The following is a 16,591-nucleotide window of genomic DNA, read 5'->3' as shown; positions in this document are numbered from 1 at the left end:
TCATTGTAATGGTAGACGTCTTGGTTTCCACACCCATAACCTCTCAATAGAGATAGCACCGTACTGTAGAATAGCCTGACTTCTTAGATGTGAGGATAATGCTTCTGATCGCTGACAGGAGAGATGCAAATACCAGCTGGCCGTATCTGATTGGCGCATGGTGGGCTCAGAGCCAGTAATCTAGCAGAATATGTTATATGTATACCTCATCTGCAGAAAAAAAAGGCTTTAAGACTTGGACACCTCTCAAGGACTCACAACGGACATCTTTTACATACCACCAATAGATGGCAGTGAAGGAACCCTCAATATGTATTCTGACAGAGTAGGGAGAACTTGCCCCTGGACGCTGATCTGAGGTTCGTTTTGCATTTCCCCCACTAATGGTTAAGGTTAGGACTCGGGGATGGTAATCCCCGAACGCTGATCCTAGATGATTGCTTATGGGCAACTTCACCCCATAGCTATTCTGACAGAAACGTCCAGCGTAACTAGAGTGTGAATGTGCAGTGTAGTGTTTTCACTGTCTTGTAACATCAATTCGCATGTTTCTTCTTTTCCAGACTCATTCCTCCTCTGAATCAACTGGATCTGCTCCGAAACCTGAAGAGCAAGTCGGGACTGTCCTTCAGGTCAGAGACAGTAACACTCAAAACTCACTCCTCTCCATTTATCACCACAGACGTGTCTCAAAAGGCTTTTCTGAGTGGTCCACAATGTGATTTTTTTATGTCAATGTGATCTGTATTTTTGTTATCAGTTGCTGCATTATTGTGGAGTGACACTAAATGTGACACCCTATCCTAACTCTATCTATCTATCTATCTATCTATCTATCTATCTATCTATCTATCTATCTATCTATCTATCTATCTATCTGTCTATCTATATCTGTATCTATCTATCTATCTATCTATCTATCTATCTATCTATCTATCTAAAGGACTTGCTGGTGTATTTTGCCAGGTTATTGATTATATCTTGTTATTTAATGTTTCGTAATAAAAGTGGTTGTTAGTCAGCATTAAAGTGCAGTTGTACAGCACTTTGGGGATCGATACTGACCTTCAGTTAAGAGTTGCATTCATGAGGCACTAAATCCCACACCTCCTATACTGCCTTACTGACTCCCATTTTTTCTCTCTATCTATCTATCTATCTATCTATCTATCTATCTATCTATCTATATTTGTGTCTGTCTGTCTATCTATCTATCTATCTGTCTATCTATATCTGTATCTATCTATCTATCTATCTATCTATATTTGTGTCTGTCTGTCTGTCTGTCTGTCTCTCTATCTATCTATCTATCTATCTATCTATCTCTCTATCAGTCTGTCGGTCTGTCTATCTCTCTATCTAGCTGTCTATCTCTCTATCTCTCTCTGTCTATCTGTCTGTCTATCTCTCTATCTAGCTGTCTGTCTCTCTATCTCTCTATCTCTCTTAGTGACATCATTCATGTGTAAACTTGTGGATAAGTGCATTAAATATGTTCTCATCCCATTCTCGTACAGTACATTGTTGTTCATATGCCCCAGATAGCTGTACTGCATGTTCAATTGTGCACTCTGATTTTACCTGAGAGACAGACTATTGACAACAGAATGTGTGTATGTGTGTTTACCTGTGCTTTTTGTGTACACAGAAAGGACGCCCAGCCCGAGCCCTCTCCCAGGTCAGCATGACAGCATCTCACACAATGTCAACAAACAAACAAACAAACAACAATCTCAAACCATCTTCTATCGACAACCCAAACATATTCAGCCTGTCCCCTAAGAGGTCATTGAACAGAAAGTACAGTGGAACCTCGAGATAGGAATGCCCCAATATACAAATGTTTTGAGTTACGAATTGAAATTTCATAGAATTTGTGCTCTGAGATACGAATGAAAATTTGAGATACAAATCCTTTTTTTTCGCGAGAAGTGGCAGCCGCCTGCACACGAACCCTTTTTTTTATTTTTTATTTGAGATACGAATGTTTTGACTTACGAAGGAAGTCTCGGAACAGATTAAATTCGTATCTCGAGGTTCCACTGTACAACAAACGTTTATAGGCATACAGTTAGTGTCAGACCACCAAGCTGACCCTGAACAAGGAGTACAACAAACATTTATAGGCATACAGTTAGTGTCAGACCACCAAGCTGACCCTGAACAAGGAGCACAACAAACGTTTATAGGCATACAGTTAGTGTCAGACCACCAAGCTGACCCTGAACAAGGAGTACAACAAACGTTTACAGGCATACAGTTAGTGCCAGACCACCAAGCTGACCCTGAACAAGGAGCACAACAAACATTTATAGGTATAGAGTCAGATACGTGTCATATCACCAAGGTGACCAGCTGCTCCGTGTACAAGGACAGGACAGCACAGGGGGGGCCCGAGGCTCGCGCTGACTCTTATTTTATATGTCATTTCATATCTGTCCAACCTGTACCGTGACTAATGATGCATGTTGGGTGTGACGTCGATAAGAGGTTGATTTGTGGGCATGTCACAACATTGTTCTCTGACCTTGTCCTCCCGTCATGTGGTGGCCGTGTCATGTACCATCACAGCTGAGGGATGGGGAGAAGTCTGAATGATGAGAGCCTGTGTAGAGAGTCAGGTAGGGAGTCAGGTACTGCATAGAGGAAACCGTATGGACTGTGTTATCTTTACTTTAGTCCTTAATGTAAGTCCTAGAAATTAGAGAGGTTTACTAAGAGACCGTACCCTTGGTTAGAAGTGAATGATGTTACGAATGATGACTCTGTAATAATCTTTTGACCCCCCCACCCCAGTCAGAAGGTCAGTCTGAAGGAGCGTGTGTTCTCCAGTCCCCGGAGTTCGGGGACCAAAGGGAAAGGTTCTCCCCAAGGAGGCGTGGGTCAGACCCAGACCCAGGGAGGGGGGGGCCAGCCCATACGCCGCTCCCCAAGCGCGGACGTCAGTATCGAGGACAGCCCCAGCAAGGTGCCCAAGAGCTGGAGCTTCGGCGACCGCAGCCGGGCGCGGCATGCCTTCCGCATCAAGGGAGCCGCCTCGCGGCAGAACTCCGAAGGTAGGAGAGGTTCTGTCACTCCGTGGGGGGGTCTGTAAATATGTTAATTAAGACCTACGTGCTGTCACAAGCTCCTGAACACGCTACATGTTACACTGATGTGACACATGTCATGGATGTTTTAAATGTTATATTGTGTGGTTAGTGTTTTGCGTTGTCCAGCAGTCTTAACCCATTGACCGGGGACCGGTGGATGGGTGTGTTTGGTTGTGTGGTTCTATCTGTTCTATTCTGTTCTGTGAGGGTTCTGATTCCAATGATTCTAGAACATGTTTTACGCTCAACACTCACTGTATCCATTGTATATTGTGTTGTATTCCTTAGTTTTTCCTCTGTGGTTTGGTCTATATGAGCTGATGTTGTATACTCTGCCCTATTTCCTGTGCCCTATACCCTATACCCTATGCCCTATGTATCTGTGTGTCCACGTAATCCTTGTGGTGGTTGCTGTTGGTGGCTTTGCTCTCTGTACCTTGACAATGATTGGCTGAATCTGGATCCTCACGGCTTCCTTCTCCGTCTCTCTGTCTGCCGTGGCTGTTTCTAAAGTCCTGATAGAGCTGCAGGATGAAGACTTCAGACAGAAGAGCTCACCAGGTCAGGTTTCTCTGGGAGGGTGGATAGCTGCATTCACGCTCCACACAGCAACCACTAAGACATATGCTAACATGACCTGGGTCAAATACACATGGCAAAAACCTGAGAGTATCCAAGGTGCTATTGATTTAGCCCAAGTTTGGCACCTGATGGTTGTTCTTCTGTGCCAAGCGTACTAAATCAAGCAAGATTATTAGAAGGTATCTGACATTGTGTTTAACCCAGGTCTGATGCTTTTAACACTATGATTGATACCAGTGTACAGATATGATGTCAGGTTTTGGTTTCTTTTTGGTCTGTTTTTCATCTTTGGAGAGGAATGGTTTTGATTTGTTCAGTTTTTTTTTTTTTTTTTTTTTTATAACTGCACCAACTGTACAGCAGGGTTGGGGAGGGTTGCATTTAAATTCAGTCAATTCAGGAAGTAAATTGAAATTACAATTCAAATAATGACAACAATGCCATATTTTCTAAGATTTCTCAATAAACTGAAAATAAGAATTGTTTTACATCAGCAATTCTGATCACCTCCAGAATTTGCTGAATTTAAATAGAATGGACCCGAACCCTCCCGCAGAGCCTTTTAGAGATGTATGGGACAGCATCCAGTCTGGCATCACCTTCACGATTGACGTTGTTTCTTTACCCATTGCGTTTTACCACTTTGTAGAAATCATGTGCAATGCTAACAGTGCTCTGAAGCAAGAAATGGCCATATGATGGTTTGAGTGCTTTACCATTTCTCTTTTCATAAAGGTCATGGTATGCTATAGCAGGCATTGTGTATCTATATCTATAACCGTGTTATGAATGCTTTATAACATTATTCACCCGTTATTAACAGCTCTCTTTGCAGCAACCAGTTGACATGACATTAAGCCTCAACAGGACTTTAATTTCATAAGCAACAACCATTAGAGACCCTCGATACCATCAATGTTTGAAGTGTTTATAAAAAATAATCTTAACCCTGTGTTCACAATAAAGTGAATAGCTAAGTCTAACACTCATGCTGATTAGCTAGTTTAGATTTGATTCATTTAAGAGGTAAAACCAAGAGTACAGTTAAAAAGTGAAGAGGCCAGCGAGGATAACAAAGACATCATTCTACAATTATTCCCAGTGTGGTCCTCTGTTGAAGAATACGATTATTCCTCCTCCTACTCCTGAATGAGAGATATGAGAGCATAGTCGTTTGGCACCAGTGTGCCAGATCCCCCCATCTGTTCTGGTGTAGCTCTGTCAGACAGTCAGCTTTCCAGCACCAGTGTGCCAGATCCCCCCATCTGTTCTGGTGTAGCTCTGTCAGACAGTCAGCTTTCCAGCACCAGTGGGAAGATTCTGCTGAACAAGCTGGCAAGTCTCCAAACGACAGCACTGCTGCCTTGTCTCCTTTTAATAGTCAACAACTGGGCCACGCTCACAAGAGAGAATACAACCCTATTTTGAAACAGGATGTATTCTATAATCAATGAATAATACACAATATAATTCAATGGTACAGTGTAGCTTCAACTGGATAGCTTCAACTGGACCAGGCTCATGTGTTTAGCCCAGGGGAGGCTGGTGGAGGTAGAAATCGGAGGACGGGTTCATTGTAATGCATGGCATGGCATGTGGAATGGTATCAGACTGTATTTCTGTCCATGCGTTCCATACGTTACAATGAGCCCGTCCTCCAATATCTACCTCCACCAGCCTCCCCTGATTTAGCCATGTAGCTTCAACATAGCTTTAACTGTGTTTTCCTGCGAGCAAAACAGTTTTTAACTGTGTTTTCCTGCGAGCAAAACAGTTTTTAACTGTGTTTTCCTGCGAGCAAAATGTTTATCCAATGCAGATTTCCAAGTCATGATGACTGTTTGTTGCAAGGCAGAGTGTAGGCTACCATTTTTCAGTTCACTGCCAGATTGCCGTTTTATTACAGAATGTGCCTCCATGATACAGTGTTGCAGCGTGTGGTATGCAATAGAGTGACTGCAACACGTATGAGCATCCTCTTGTTGATGTTTGATACTCATACAACGACACCTGGTTTGATGCTGTATGTCTTGGTCAAGCATGTTTTCCTCTGGTTAGTGGTCAAGGACCACTAACCAGAGGAATAATAATAATTGATGAATAATATTGGGATCGTTTGGTGGAGGCACTGTTATTATTTTTCGGAGGTCTGAGATGTATATGATCAATCCTATTCCCAGTGTTCCCAGTGTTCCCAGTACTCCCTTGTCTAGATAAACAGAGTAGTCCTCTGGTCTAGACAACGCTCAACACTCACTGCACTGTTATGACGTAGTTTACTGGGAACTGGGGGATGAAATCCATGGAATTAGAATTCATTGATGAATTGATGAATTCTTTCTCTATGATGAAATCAATCAACTTGGCTCTGATGAATGCATCACTTTAAGTTGACTGTTGGTTTTCCGCCCAAAATTGATCACGGGTCTCACAGTCCTGAAGCACTATGTTTTCTTGTTGTTAAAACATAAATGATGATGTAAGAATGCACAGGGATGTCTATGATTATTTTTTACTCCATACATCAGCTTGTTGGGTGAGAGTGGTATATTCTACCTCTGAAGGTACAGCACAGTGAACAGCACTCAGGCAATAACAATGAGGAAAAACTCAAAGCTTTTACCCACGTTCATGGAGAGATATTACAGACCCCATTTCATACATGCTTTTTATATCAATTCAGTTATTTTCTCTCTCTCTCTGTCTCAATGACTATTCCCTTCCCCTTGGCAAAGAATGAAGGAGTATATATATAATGTAATTATCCTTAATGCAGTCCGCGGCTACGGCTGAATCAGATGTTGTCCTCTCTCTAGTCCGTTCTTCTAATTACTGTTATAAAACTGGGCCGAAGAAAACCACATCCTTACAAAGCTTCCACCTCCCTTTCCCTGGGAACATCTGACCAGTACACTGCAGTCCTAAACTACTGCTAAACTACTGCTGTGGTAGTCAGTCCTAAACTACTGCTGTGGTAGTCAGTCCTAAACTACTGCTGTGGTAGTCAGTCCTAAACTACTGCTGTGGTAGTCAGTCCTAAACTACTGCTGTGGTAGTCAGTCCTAAACTACTGCTGTGGTGGTCAACTCTGGTCAGGCTTTTGCTCCAGTACACTACACTAATACTTACTGTACACTAATCATGGTCTGAATTTAAGACCATGATTTGTTGATTAACTGAATCGTGTGATAGTGCTGGGCTTGAACAAAAGCATGTACTAGAAATAGTGGACCAGAGCTAGCGATTCCTGTCTTAGTGCACCGATGCTGTACCTTCAGAGAGTTTGTGCAGTAGACCATACAGACTCTCTGACACTGAATATAACCACTGCCCCCTCTGGTCATTTATTTACACTCATAGTGTTGTCTTTGATTTCCTGATAAGCCTGTTCTTGTCATTGTATTATGATTTCTACCACTATTTCTATGTAACCAGTTTTGTTTGATGTCTCTCCTCCTCTCCACCTCCGTCGCAGCAATTGAGGGGTTAATCAGTAAGGAAACATCCCTTATCTGCTAGAGGGATGGCCTCCTGACCAGTCAAAACAGACTATAGCGTTTATACAGAACTAATAGAATGCATGGCTAAATTCTAGAACCCCATTCTAGAATCCATTCCATGAGCACAGTAACCGAAGGGTTCCATTATCCCATTGATAAGCAAGCAGACCAGAAAGAAGGCTTTGCACTCGACACAAAATGGCTGCCGCTCCTGCATTCTAACCTGCATGAGAAAAACTGTCTAAACTCACACACAGCCAGCTGTGGGCTGCCTATAAAGTCCTCTATGGACCCTGTAAACCCAGCTCTACCGAACAGTGAAACTGCTGCCCTCCTCGGACTGATAGCGGACGCCATGTTGGGGCAGACGCGTGTTGCAGTTTCACGGCTCTGTAGTCGCTGGCATATAGAGCACGGTGTTACTGGCTCCCTCCTCCCGATGACAGTAAGGCTGTTGGAGTAGAACTCGGTTTATAAGTGCTGTGGCCCAAGAGTATTGGACCCTCCACAAGGCCAGTGTCCTTTATTTGGCCGCTCAGATCTGCTAGATACTCAGGGCCACGCTGAAACACTGCTGGCACATCACATTAAGGTCCTGAAAAGTTCCTTTTTTTTTTTTTTTTTTTTTTACTAGGGGACGGATTTCTCATTTGTTTTGAAGGTTACACCAATGCACAGTCTACACCAACTGCAGTAGTCCAAACACTTTCTAAATCTGTCCCCCGGAGCCCAAAGTAGAAAGGCAATCCATCAGAATAATTGGAAGTGAAATGCGTGACGTAAAAGTCAATATCCAAACACACTCCCTGCTCTTAGAACAGCAGTGAAGTGCAGTGTGTGCACATTGTAGTGTAATACTCTTAAGCTCTCTTAGGCTCTCCTAATCACAACAAACAGTACATTTGTGCACAGTTGAACCAAATAGTATATATATATTCAATATATGGAATATGCCATACTGTACAGGATATACCAAATATATATGCAAAATAGTAATTTGTAACGTATTTGTACCATAGGGATTCAATGTGCTACCAAGGCCTTGCCCCTGGCTGTCTCAAGGCTCTGCTAGTGGGCTGCTGTCGATCACAGCGTAGCTTCGGTTATGAGCACGTTAGCTTGGTCATGCTATACCTCCATGAGGCCTGGCTCCAGCTCAGGGGAGGCTGGTGGAGGTAGAAATCGGAGGACGGGCTCATTGAAATGCAGGGAACAGAATGAGGAATGGTATCAAACACACATGCGTTTGATACCATTCCTCATTCCATTCCATGCGCTACAATGAGCCCGTCCTCCGATTTCTACCTCCACCAGCCTCCACTGCTCCAGATATGCTTTAGCCAATTTTCTATGGTTGTTAACGACATACAGATGAACCTACTGATCTGGAGCCAGGCTAGTGAGGTGAAGCCCTTACCTCTGAAACTGCCTCCTCTCTGGTACTGCTACGTTCCCTCTCCCTTCCTCTCCTCTCCTCTCCTCTCCTCTCCTCTCCTCTCCTCTCCCTGCATTGGCCAATGACATGAACCGACACTGACATGAACCTGACCCAACGCCCAATCCCACACTGTGATCCTGGGCTGTACAAACTAGTTGTGCCTCGCCTTGGCTTGGCTACTTTTCATTCCAGACAGTTGTTCCCTCACATCTCCCTGTTGTTCACTCTCCTTCACAGATCTGATAGGACTGGACGGGTGTAAGCAACACAGGGAGGGAACACTAGGTGGCGCTATAGCTTACACCTACCCTGTCAGATCAGATCTGTGAGAGAGACAGAGAGAGAGAGGGCAAAAGCTGATGGGAGGGAAACACTTGTTGGAATGAAATGCAGCCATGGCTCCAGACATCCAGGCCTGAATGAGTAGAGGTTAAGGGACATCAGATAACAGTCCCCGTCCCCCGTCCCCCGTCCCCCGTCCCCTCACTCCCCACCACCACCACACACTACTGTACACCCCCTAACCCTAACATTTTAGCTCTGGTGTGTGTGTGTGTTGTAGAGGCCAGCCTCCCTGGAGAAGACATAGTGGATGACAATAAGAGCTGCCACTGTGAGTTTGTCCCTCAGGAGGACTTGACCCCTGGCCTGAAAGTCACCATCCGGGCCGTGTGGTAAGACACCGTCTGTCTCTCTTCTATAATGTATAGCCAGGGGGAGAATTTGAGCTATTGTCTGCTGTGGTCAAACGTAAAGGTCCAGTATGTAGATTTTTTGCTTCAAAATAGTGCTAAATAGCCATGATAAATCGGTAGCCATCAAGGAGTGAGATCACTTGATGAAGAAGGTTCAGTAAAAAGCGCTGTATTAGTTCAAATAAAAATGTGTTCTAAAATCTGGTGTCGGGCAGGACACTGGCCTTTGTGTGACTGTTTCACGTTTTATTTGTTTACAGCGACATGTATGTTTGGCGCTGTTAGAAAACGTAGCATATGGCCAGTGGGGGCAGCACCATGCAAACTACATGCTGGACCTTTAAGCTATTGCCAGAAATCATCATGAAATCAACTGTCAATCAGTGTATTTTCTTTATTGACCAAAATACAGGAGTTCATTGATTAAGGCTATAACTAACGAAGCCTAATCTGCCTCTTACCTCCCACGTTAGAATGCCTGTCACATACAGTAGCTGTAGCTCTGTTCAGATGGGTGTGTGATGCAGAATGTGTAATGCTAATCTGGTTTCTGTAATCTATCATGTCTGACACATTGTGTGTGTGTGTGCTTGCGTGCGTGCATGCGTGTATGTGTGCATGCGTGTGTGTGTGCATGTGTGTGTGTGTGTGTGTGTGCGTGCGTGTGTGTGTGTGTGTGCGTGCGTATGTGTGTGTGTGTGTGTGTGTGTGTGTGTGTGTGTGTGTCTGCCCTCTCAGCATTATGAGGTTCATGGTGTCCAAACGGAAGTTCAAGGAGAGCCTGAGGCCGTACGACGTGATGGACGTGATAGAGCAGTACTCTGCTGGACACCTGGACATGCTGGCACGCATCAAAAACCTGCAGTCCAGGCAAGACACCCCACCTCCCTCTCTCTCTCTCAGTCTGACTGACTACTATCTCTCTCTCTCTCTCTCTCTCTCTCTCTCTCTCTTTCTGTTCTCTCTCTCTCTCTTTCTCTCTCTCCACTCCTCTCTTCCCCTCCCCTCTTTCTCTCTCTCTCCCCCCCCCCCTCCCCTCCCCTCTCCTCTCCTCTCCTCCCCCTCCCCTCTCCTCTCCTCTCCTCTCCTCTTTGCTCCCCTCCTCTCTCTCAATCTCTCTCTCTCTCCCTCCAAACTCACTAGGTGCAGCCCTCAACTAGACCATCAGACCATTAGGGTTGTACAGTATTAGGGGTCTGGTACATTGCATGTCCCTGATGTCTCCTCAGTTTGTCTGTTTCTCTGTGGTGATGTGATGTGTTCACACCATCTAGCTGTGTATGTCTGTTTCTCTGTGGTGATGTGATGTGTTCACACCATCTAGCTGTGTATGTCTGTTTCTCTGTGGTGATGTGATGTGTTCACACCATCTAGCTGTGTTTGTGAGGAATACACTGCTTCACTATGGACCCCTGAACTCTTGCACCACACCACATTGATGTGATACACTGCCAATTAATGTCCCCAGTAATGCAATCAGCATTCAGCCTCTGTCTCATCCCAGACAGGGGCAACGGTGTCTTTGAATAAGTACAATATATGTTGTGAGGTTTCAAATGGTACCACATATATGTAAATATATTCCAAATTATTGTTATGATAAAACATATACAAACACCAAAAATCTCCTTACTATGCTTTAGAACGATGGCGTCGTATAACCGTGCATAACCGTGACCATAACAACATTTAGCTGTTAACTCTGCGCCTCTGAGAATATGTTTGGAATATATTACCACTTATTTGCCCCTATGTGTTTGCTGTGTCTCCTGGTTTTGTGTGTGTGTGTGTGTGTGTGCGTGTGCGTGTGTTGTGGTCTGGTGTGTGTTGCTTCATCATGCATTGTGCTGGTGTCTCCCTGTTCCTTCTCTGTCTACTTTGCCAGGATAGATATGATTGTGGGGACCACTGGCCCCTCCACCCCCCGCCATAAGAGGTATTCATCCAACGGACCCCCAGAGTCTCCCCAGTTCTCTCCTGGGTTCGGTCTCACGAGACTGCATCGCTCGCAGTAACAGCTTCTCTCAGTTCCTTCTCTGTTCTGTTCACCAGCGAGACCCATTTTTTTGGTTCGGCCTCCTGTAGGGGATAGCATGTGACTAGCATGGGTTATGGCCATACCGCGGTATCATCAAAGTAACATACTGTAGCTGCAGCCAGCAGTAGCTAGGCAGCAGCTCAGCGTCTGAGTCTGTAAGCAGACAGTCACGTGGCCGGACTAAAAAAGTGGTTGAGCTGAAATGCTTCTAATGCGTTGACTAAGAGTCTATAAAACAATACAGAGATTCAGATGCTGACTATGAGCGATGAGGTGCCTATGAACCAAACCGTTATACTACATACAGTACACTGCATACTAGTCTACTGCAAACACTGCATACCCAATCTACTGCAAACACTGCATACCCAATCTACTGCAAACACTGCATACCCAATCTACTGCAAACACTGCATACTAGATCTATTACATACTACATTATCTTTCTCCTGCATACTGCATACTCTCTCCCTATATATATCTACTGCATCCACTGCATAGTCAATCTACTGCATACACTGCATACTCTATCTATCTACTGCATACACTACATACTAGATCTACTACATACTACATACTCTATCTTTCTCCTGCATACTGCATACTCTCTCTATATATATCTATATCTACTGCATCCACTGCATAGTCAATCTACTGCATACACTGCATACTCTATCTATCTACTGCATACACTACATACTAGATATACTACATACTCTATCTTTCTCCTGCATACTGCATACTCTCTCTCTATATATCTATATCTACTGCATACTCAATCTACTGCATACACTGCATAGTCAATCTACTGCATACTCAATCTACTGCATACTCTGCATCCACTGCATACTCTACCTACTCCTCAGCTGTGTATGCACGTTGGCATGATGCTTAATGATGAAGCATGCCACATGATTTGATGAGTCGTAGAACTGAATGATAAAAGAGAGGGAGCCCTCCAGGGCCTCGAATCCTCCTCCTTCTCTCCACCTCTCCTCCACCCTCTCCTCCACCTCTCCTCCTCCTTCTCTCCACCTCTCCTCCACCCTCTCCTCCTCCTTCTCTCCACCTCTCCTCCACCCTTTCCTCCTCTTTCTCCCACTGCTCCTCCTCCTTCTCTCCACCTCTCCTCCACCCTTTCCTCCTCTTTCTCTCCACCTCTCCTCCACCCTTTCCTCCTCTTTCTCCCACTGCTCCTCCTTCTCTCCACCTCTCCTTCACCCTTTCCTCCTCTTTCTCCCACTGCTCCTCCTTCTCTCCACCTCTCCTCCACCCTTTCCTCCTCTTTCTCCCACTGCTCCTCCTTCTCTCCACCTCTCCTTCACCCTTTCCTCCTCTTTCTCCCACTGCTCCTCCTCCTTCTCCACCTCTCCTCCACCCTTTTCTCCTCTTTCTCCCACTGCTCCTCCTCCTTCTCCACCTCTCCACCCTTTTCTCCTCTTTCTCCCACTGCTCCTCTTCCTTCTCCACCTCTCCTTCACCCTTTCCTTCTCCTCATCCTCCTCCATCTCTCCTCTTCTTCTTCCTCCTCTTCCATTTCCCCCTTCTCTTCTTCCTCTTCCTCCTTCTCATCTTCCTCCTCCTCCTCCTCTTCTTCTTCCTCGTCCTCCTCCGTCTGAACCAACATCTACATCACCATGCTATCCGATGCATGAGCCCATCCCCCCTATCATGCTCAGTGCTATAGGCAGGGGAGGGCTGTACCTGGGTCTGCATGTGGTGGTGGTGGTGGTGATGATGATGGTGGTGGTGGTGGTGGTGATGATGATGATGGTGATGGTGATGATGGTGGTGGTGGTGGTGGTGGTGGTGGTACTCTGCCCTGGGAGGAGGTTGCCCCTAGGCACAGCTCAGGGGGGAGGCTGGTGGAGGTAGAAATTTAATGAAATAAGGAATGATACGGTATCATTCCTCATTCCATTCCATGCATTACAATGAGCCTGTCCTTCGATTTTTTTTTACCTCCACCAACCTCCACTTGCAAAGATATAGGATCAGCTCACACCTTCCCATATCCCAACCTTAACCAAAGTGACCCAAAACCAGTGTCTAGTAGGGGCAACCTCCCCCTCCTACTGGCCCTCTCCTCTCTACACCTCCACTCCACCTTGAGCTCTACAATCGGGAAAAGTCCAACTTGTTTTGATGTTCCATTCAATATGAGCCTCTGACTTAATATGAGTTAACATGGGATTTACCACATATTGCTTTATCGGTTTTGTTTATTGTTTTTGCTATGCCTTTGCCGATTTTTCAATACATTTTCACCCAAACTATAGGCTTGATTCTTGCTGTTACATACTTCTGTTTTGAACTGATAGAGTGGACCAGATAGTTGGTCGAGGTACTCCAGTCACAACAGATAAGGACCGCCCTAAAGGGACCACGGAGGGGGAGAGCACTGAAGACCCCAGTATGATGGGACGTCTAGGGAAGGTGGAGAAGCAGGTGAGAGAATGCTAACAGTTACCACTCGCTGTTAATGCTAGCTGTTAAAGCAAGCTGTTACCGTTAGCTGTTAATGCTAGCTGTTAACACTAGCTGTTACCGTTAGCTGTTAATGCTAGCTGATAACTCTAGCTGTTACCGTTAGCTGTTAATGCTAGCTGTTAACACTAGCTGTTACCGTTAGCTGTTAATGCTAGCTGTTAACGGCAGTATCCACTGTGTTCAAACCATGGAATACCTCCCCTGCTGTCGGTCCATGGCAAAACAGTAGAAATGGACACTGTTTCATATTTTGCACACTGTGGTAAAGGCACTGGACCATCCTATGCTCCAGTCTACCTACCATGGGAATGTTCCTTTGAAAGGGAATATCATTGATCAATTCTATGTTCTACGCATTTTAAATCCTATGTCCCAAATGCTCATGACGACTTGATGAACATTCCTTCCCCATCTGTGACCAGGTCATGTCTATGGAGCGTAAGCTAGACTTCCTGGTCAACATCTACATCCAGCGAATGGGCATCCCCCAGTCCGAGACGGACGCCTACTTCAGGTCTAAAGAGCCCGACCCGGCCCCGCCCTACCATAGCCCTGTGGACCACCACATGGAGAAGAGCGGCTCCGTCACCAAGATCATCCGCTCCAGCAGCTCCACTGGCCAGAAGAACTTTGACGCCCCTCCTGCCTGCTCCTTTCCTATGGACGGCGGTGGTGGGGGCAGGGGCAGGGGCAATCACTGCTCCCCCTCCACCTCCTGGCATCAACACCCCATCAGCGAGTTCCACCAGGGTAGCCAGGCTAACACCCCCTCCCCTGTTGGAGACCCCTCCCTGGTCCGCATCCCACCGCCCCCCGCTCACGAGCGCTCCTCCGGGGGCCATAACGGGAGCAGCCGAGGGGCCCACCATAACAGCGGTGGAGGAGGTGGAGGTGGGGGGGAGGGGGACAGGGAGGGCAAGGCAGACAGCGACACGTCCATCTCCATCCCCTCGGTGGACCACGAGGAACTAGAACGTTCCTTCAGTGGTTTCAGCATCTCCCAGTCCAAGGAGAACCATGATTTCCTCAACACCAGCTACTTCACCCCCGCCGCAGCAGCAGCTGTTGCGGGCGGGGGTGGAGGAGGGGGAGGTGGCGGTGGCGTGGCTCGCTGTGCCAAGGTGAGGCCCTACATCGCCGAGGGGGAGTCCGACACCGACTCTGACTTGTGTGCCCCCTCTCCCCACTCTGCCAATGGAGACGATGCCTACGGGGACAGGGGATGGTCAGGGCCCAAGTAGGCCCAACACTGGGACCTCTTAAAGGGGATGGACTGGAACCTCTTACAGGGGATGGACAGGAACCTCTTAAAGGGTATGGACTGGAACCTCTTATAGGGTATGGACTGGAACCTCTTATAGGGTATGTGCTGGGACCTCTTAAAGGGATAGTCTGAGACTTCTTAAAGGGAGAGGGTGCTTGGTTCCTCTGATTTTCTATTCTAAATTCCCCAGTGATTTACAGTGGACATCACTGGACATGCCTCTCTTATTTTGATTGATCAGTGAATGATACTTTGATAATTTGATATGAAATGCCTTATTACTGTGTAACTCACTGTGACATTTGTAGTAAACATTTGAATTTAATATTGTTACACTGTATGAACAGCAGGGGAGGCTGATGGAGGTAGAAATTGGAGGACGGGCTCATTGTAATGCATGGAATAGAACGAGGAATGGTATCAAACGTGTTAATAACAAGTGTAATTACACAGTAATAAGGACACCTGGAGTGTTATTAATCATTGAGAAGAATGTAATAACAGATTACAAGGTGTCTATAGACCCTGTGGGATGTATGACCAGGTAATAATCCCAACGTTTTTGGCGTTCTCGTGCACAACCCTTTAAGGCTTATCTGAATCAATGTGTTGGAAATAGCACTGATGATATTCATACCACACTAACTACTACTAGAGAGATTGTACATATTCTATACTCACTATACCGGTCTTCACATTTCTGATATCCACTGAAGACTTTCTAAGAGAAGAGATACAAGCAACAAATGGACAAATGAATGAATGATTGTCCCCATGTGACTTTTCTGATTTCTGTATTGATTTTTTTTGTCACTTTAGTATTTATTTACCTGTTTGTTTTATGTTTGTGTATCTATCTATGTGTATTTAGGCTTGTATTTATTTGTTTATTTATTTCGGTACTGTAATGATGTTGTAATGTTGGCAATCTGCTCAGGGCAAGAAGAAGCGCCTTGCAGCAGCATTAAGATGTGTTTACAGTTTGTTTTTGCCAAAGTTCTACTCCATTGCACTGATACTTTGAACTTAAAGACATAGCAACTTGAACGGACACCACCAATTTAAGATTACAGCAAATGTGATTAGCATCAAGCTAATTTCTCACATTGCATCTCAATTTGACGAGAAGATAATTATACTGTAACGATATCTCATATAAAGGCATGTTGTTGTCATGTAAATTACCTACCACTATTCTTAAAACAGGGACATGGTGATGCGTGTGCTGGATTTGTACTTAACCTAACCTGTAGGCTTAGGTCTCTGATGGCTTAGGTCTCTGTCTGACCAAGAACTAATACGTCATGTTGACCTATGGGAGGAGCCATGTTACCCTTCCATAGACACCTACAGTAACAAGCCATATGTGTCAATCTATTTGAAAGGGACAGCCTCCTTGTCCTCTTGTCTTGTTGGATGAAGAGACCTGAAATAATTGTTTTAACAGTAACATTTTAAAGGTTCAATCAGCAACACTAATTCGGAAGTCATT

At 45.3% G+C, this 16,591-nt stretch overlaps 1 protein-coding gene across 7 annotated transcripts in view; it reads left to right on the top strand.

Moving 5' to 3' along the window:
- Window positions 1–15,076, top strand: part of kcnq2b (potassium voltage-gated channel, KQT-like subfamily, member 2b) — a gene marked incomplete at both ends in the record, with an annotated part of 41,017 nt that extends 25,941 nt beyond the window's left edge. Inside the window, 9 exons of one of the 7 annotated variants that reach the window (XM_083667558.1) lie at window positions 564–632; window positions 1,649–1,678; window positions 2,797–3,056; window positions 3,606–3,653; window positions 9,175–9,286; window positions 10,046–10,177; window positions 11,193–11,288; window positions 13,667–13,793; window positions 14,258–15,076. In XM_083667558.1, coding sequence (XP_083523684.1) covers window positions 564–632; window positions 1,649–1,678; window positions 2,797–3,056; window positions 3,606–3,653; window positions 9,175–9,286; window positions 10,046–10,177; window positions 11,193–11,288; window positions 13,667–13,793; window positions 14,258–15,076 — 1,693 coding nt within the window. Of the gene's footprint in view, window positions 1–563; window positions 685–1,648; window positions 1,679–2,796; window positions 3,057–3,605; window positions 3,654–7,149; window positions 7,168–9,150; window positions 9,287–10,045; window positions 10,178–11,192; window positions 11,289–13,666; window positions 13,794–14,257 lie in introns of all 7 variants that reach the window. The other 6 variants (XM_083667563.1, XM_083667562.1, XM_083667560.1 and 3 more) reach the window with 6 other exon arrangements.
- Window positions 15,077–16,591: the final 1,515 nt, after the last annotated feature.

The sequence above is a fragment of the Argentina silus genome (genome assembly GCF_951799395.1).
Source record: "Argentina silus genome assembly, chromosome: 4".
In the NCBI taxonomy this organism is placed as follows: domain Eukaryota; kingdom Metazoa; phylum Chordata; class Actinopteri; order Argentiniformes; family Argentinidae; genus Argentina; species Argentina silus.
This window is presented reverse-complemented; position numbering and strand designations above follow the sequence as displayed.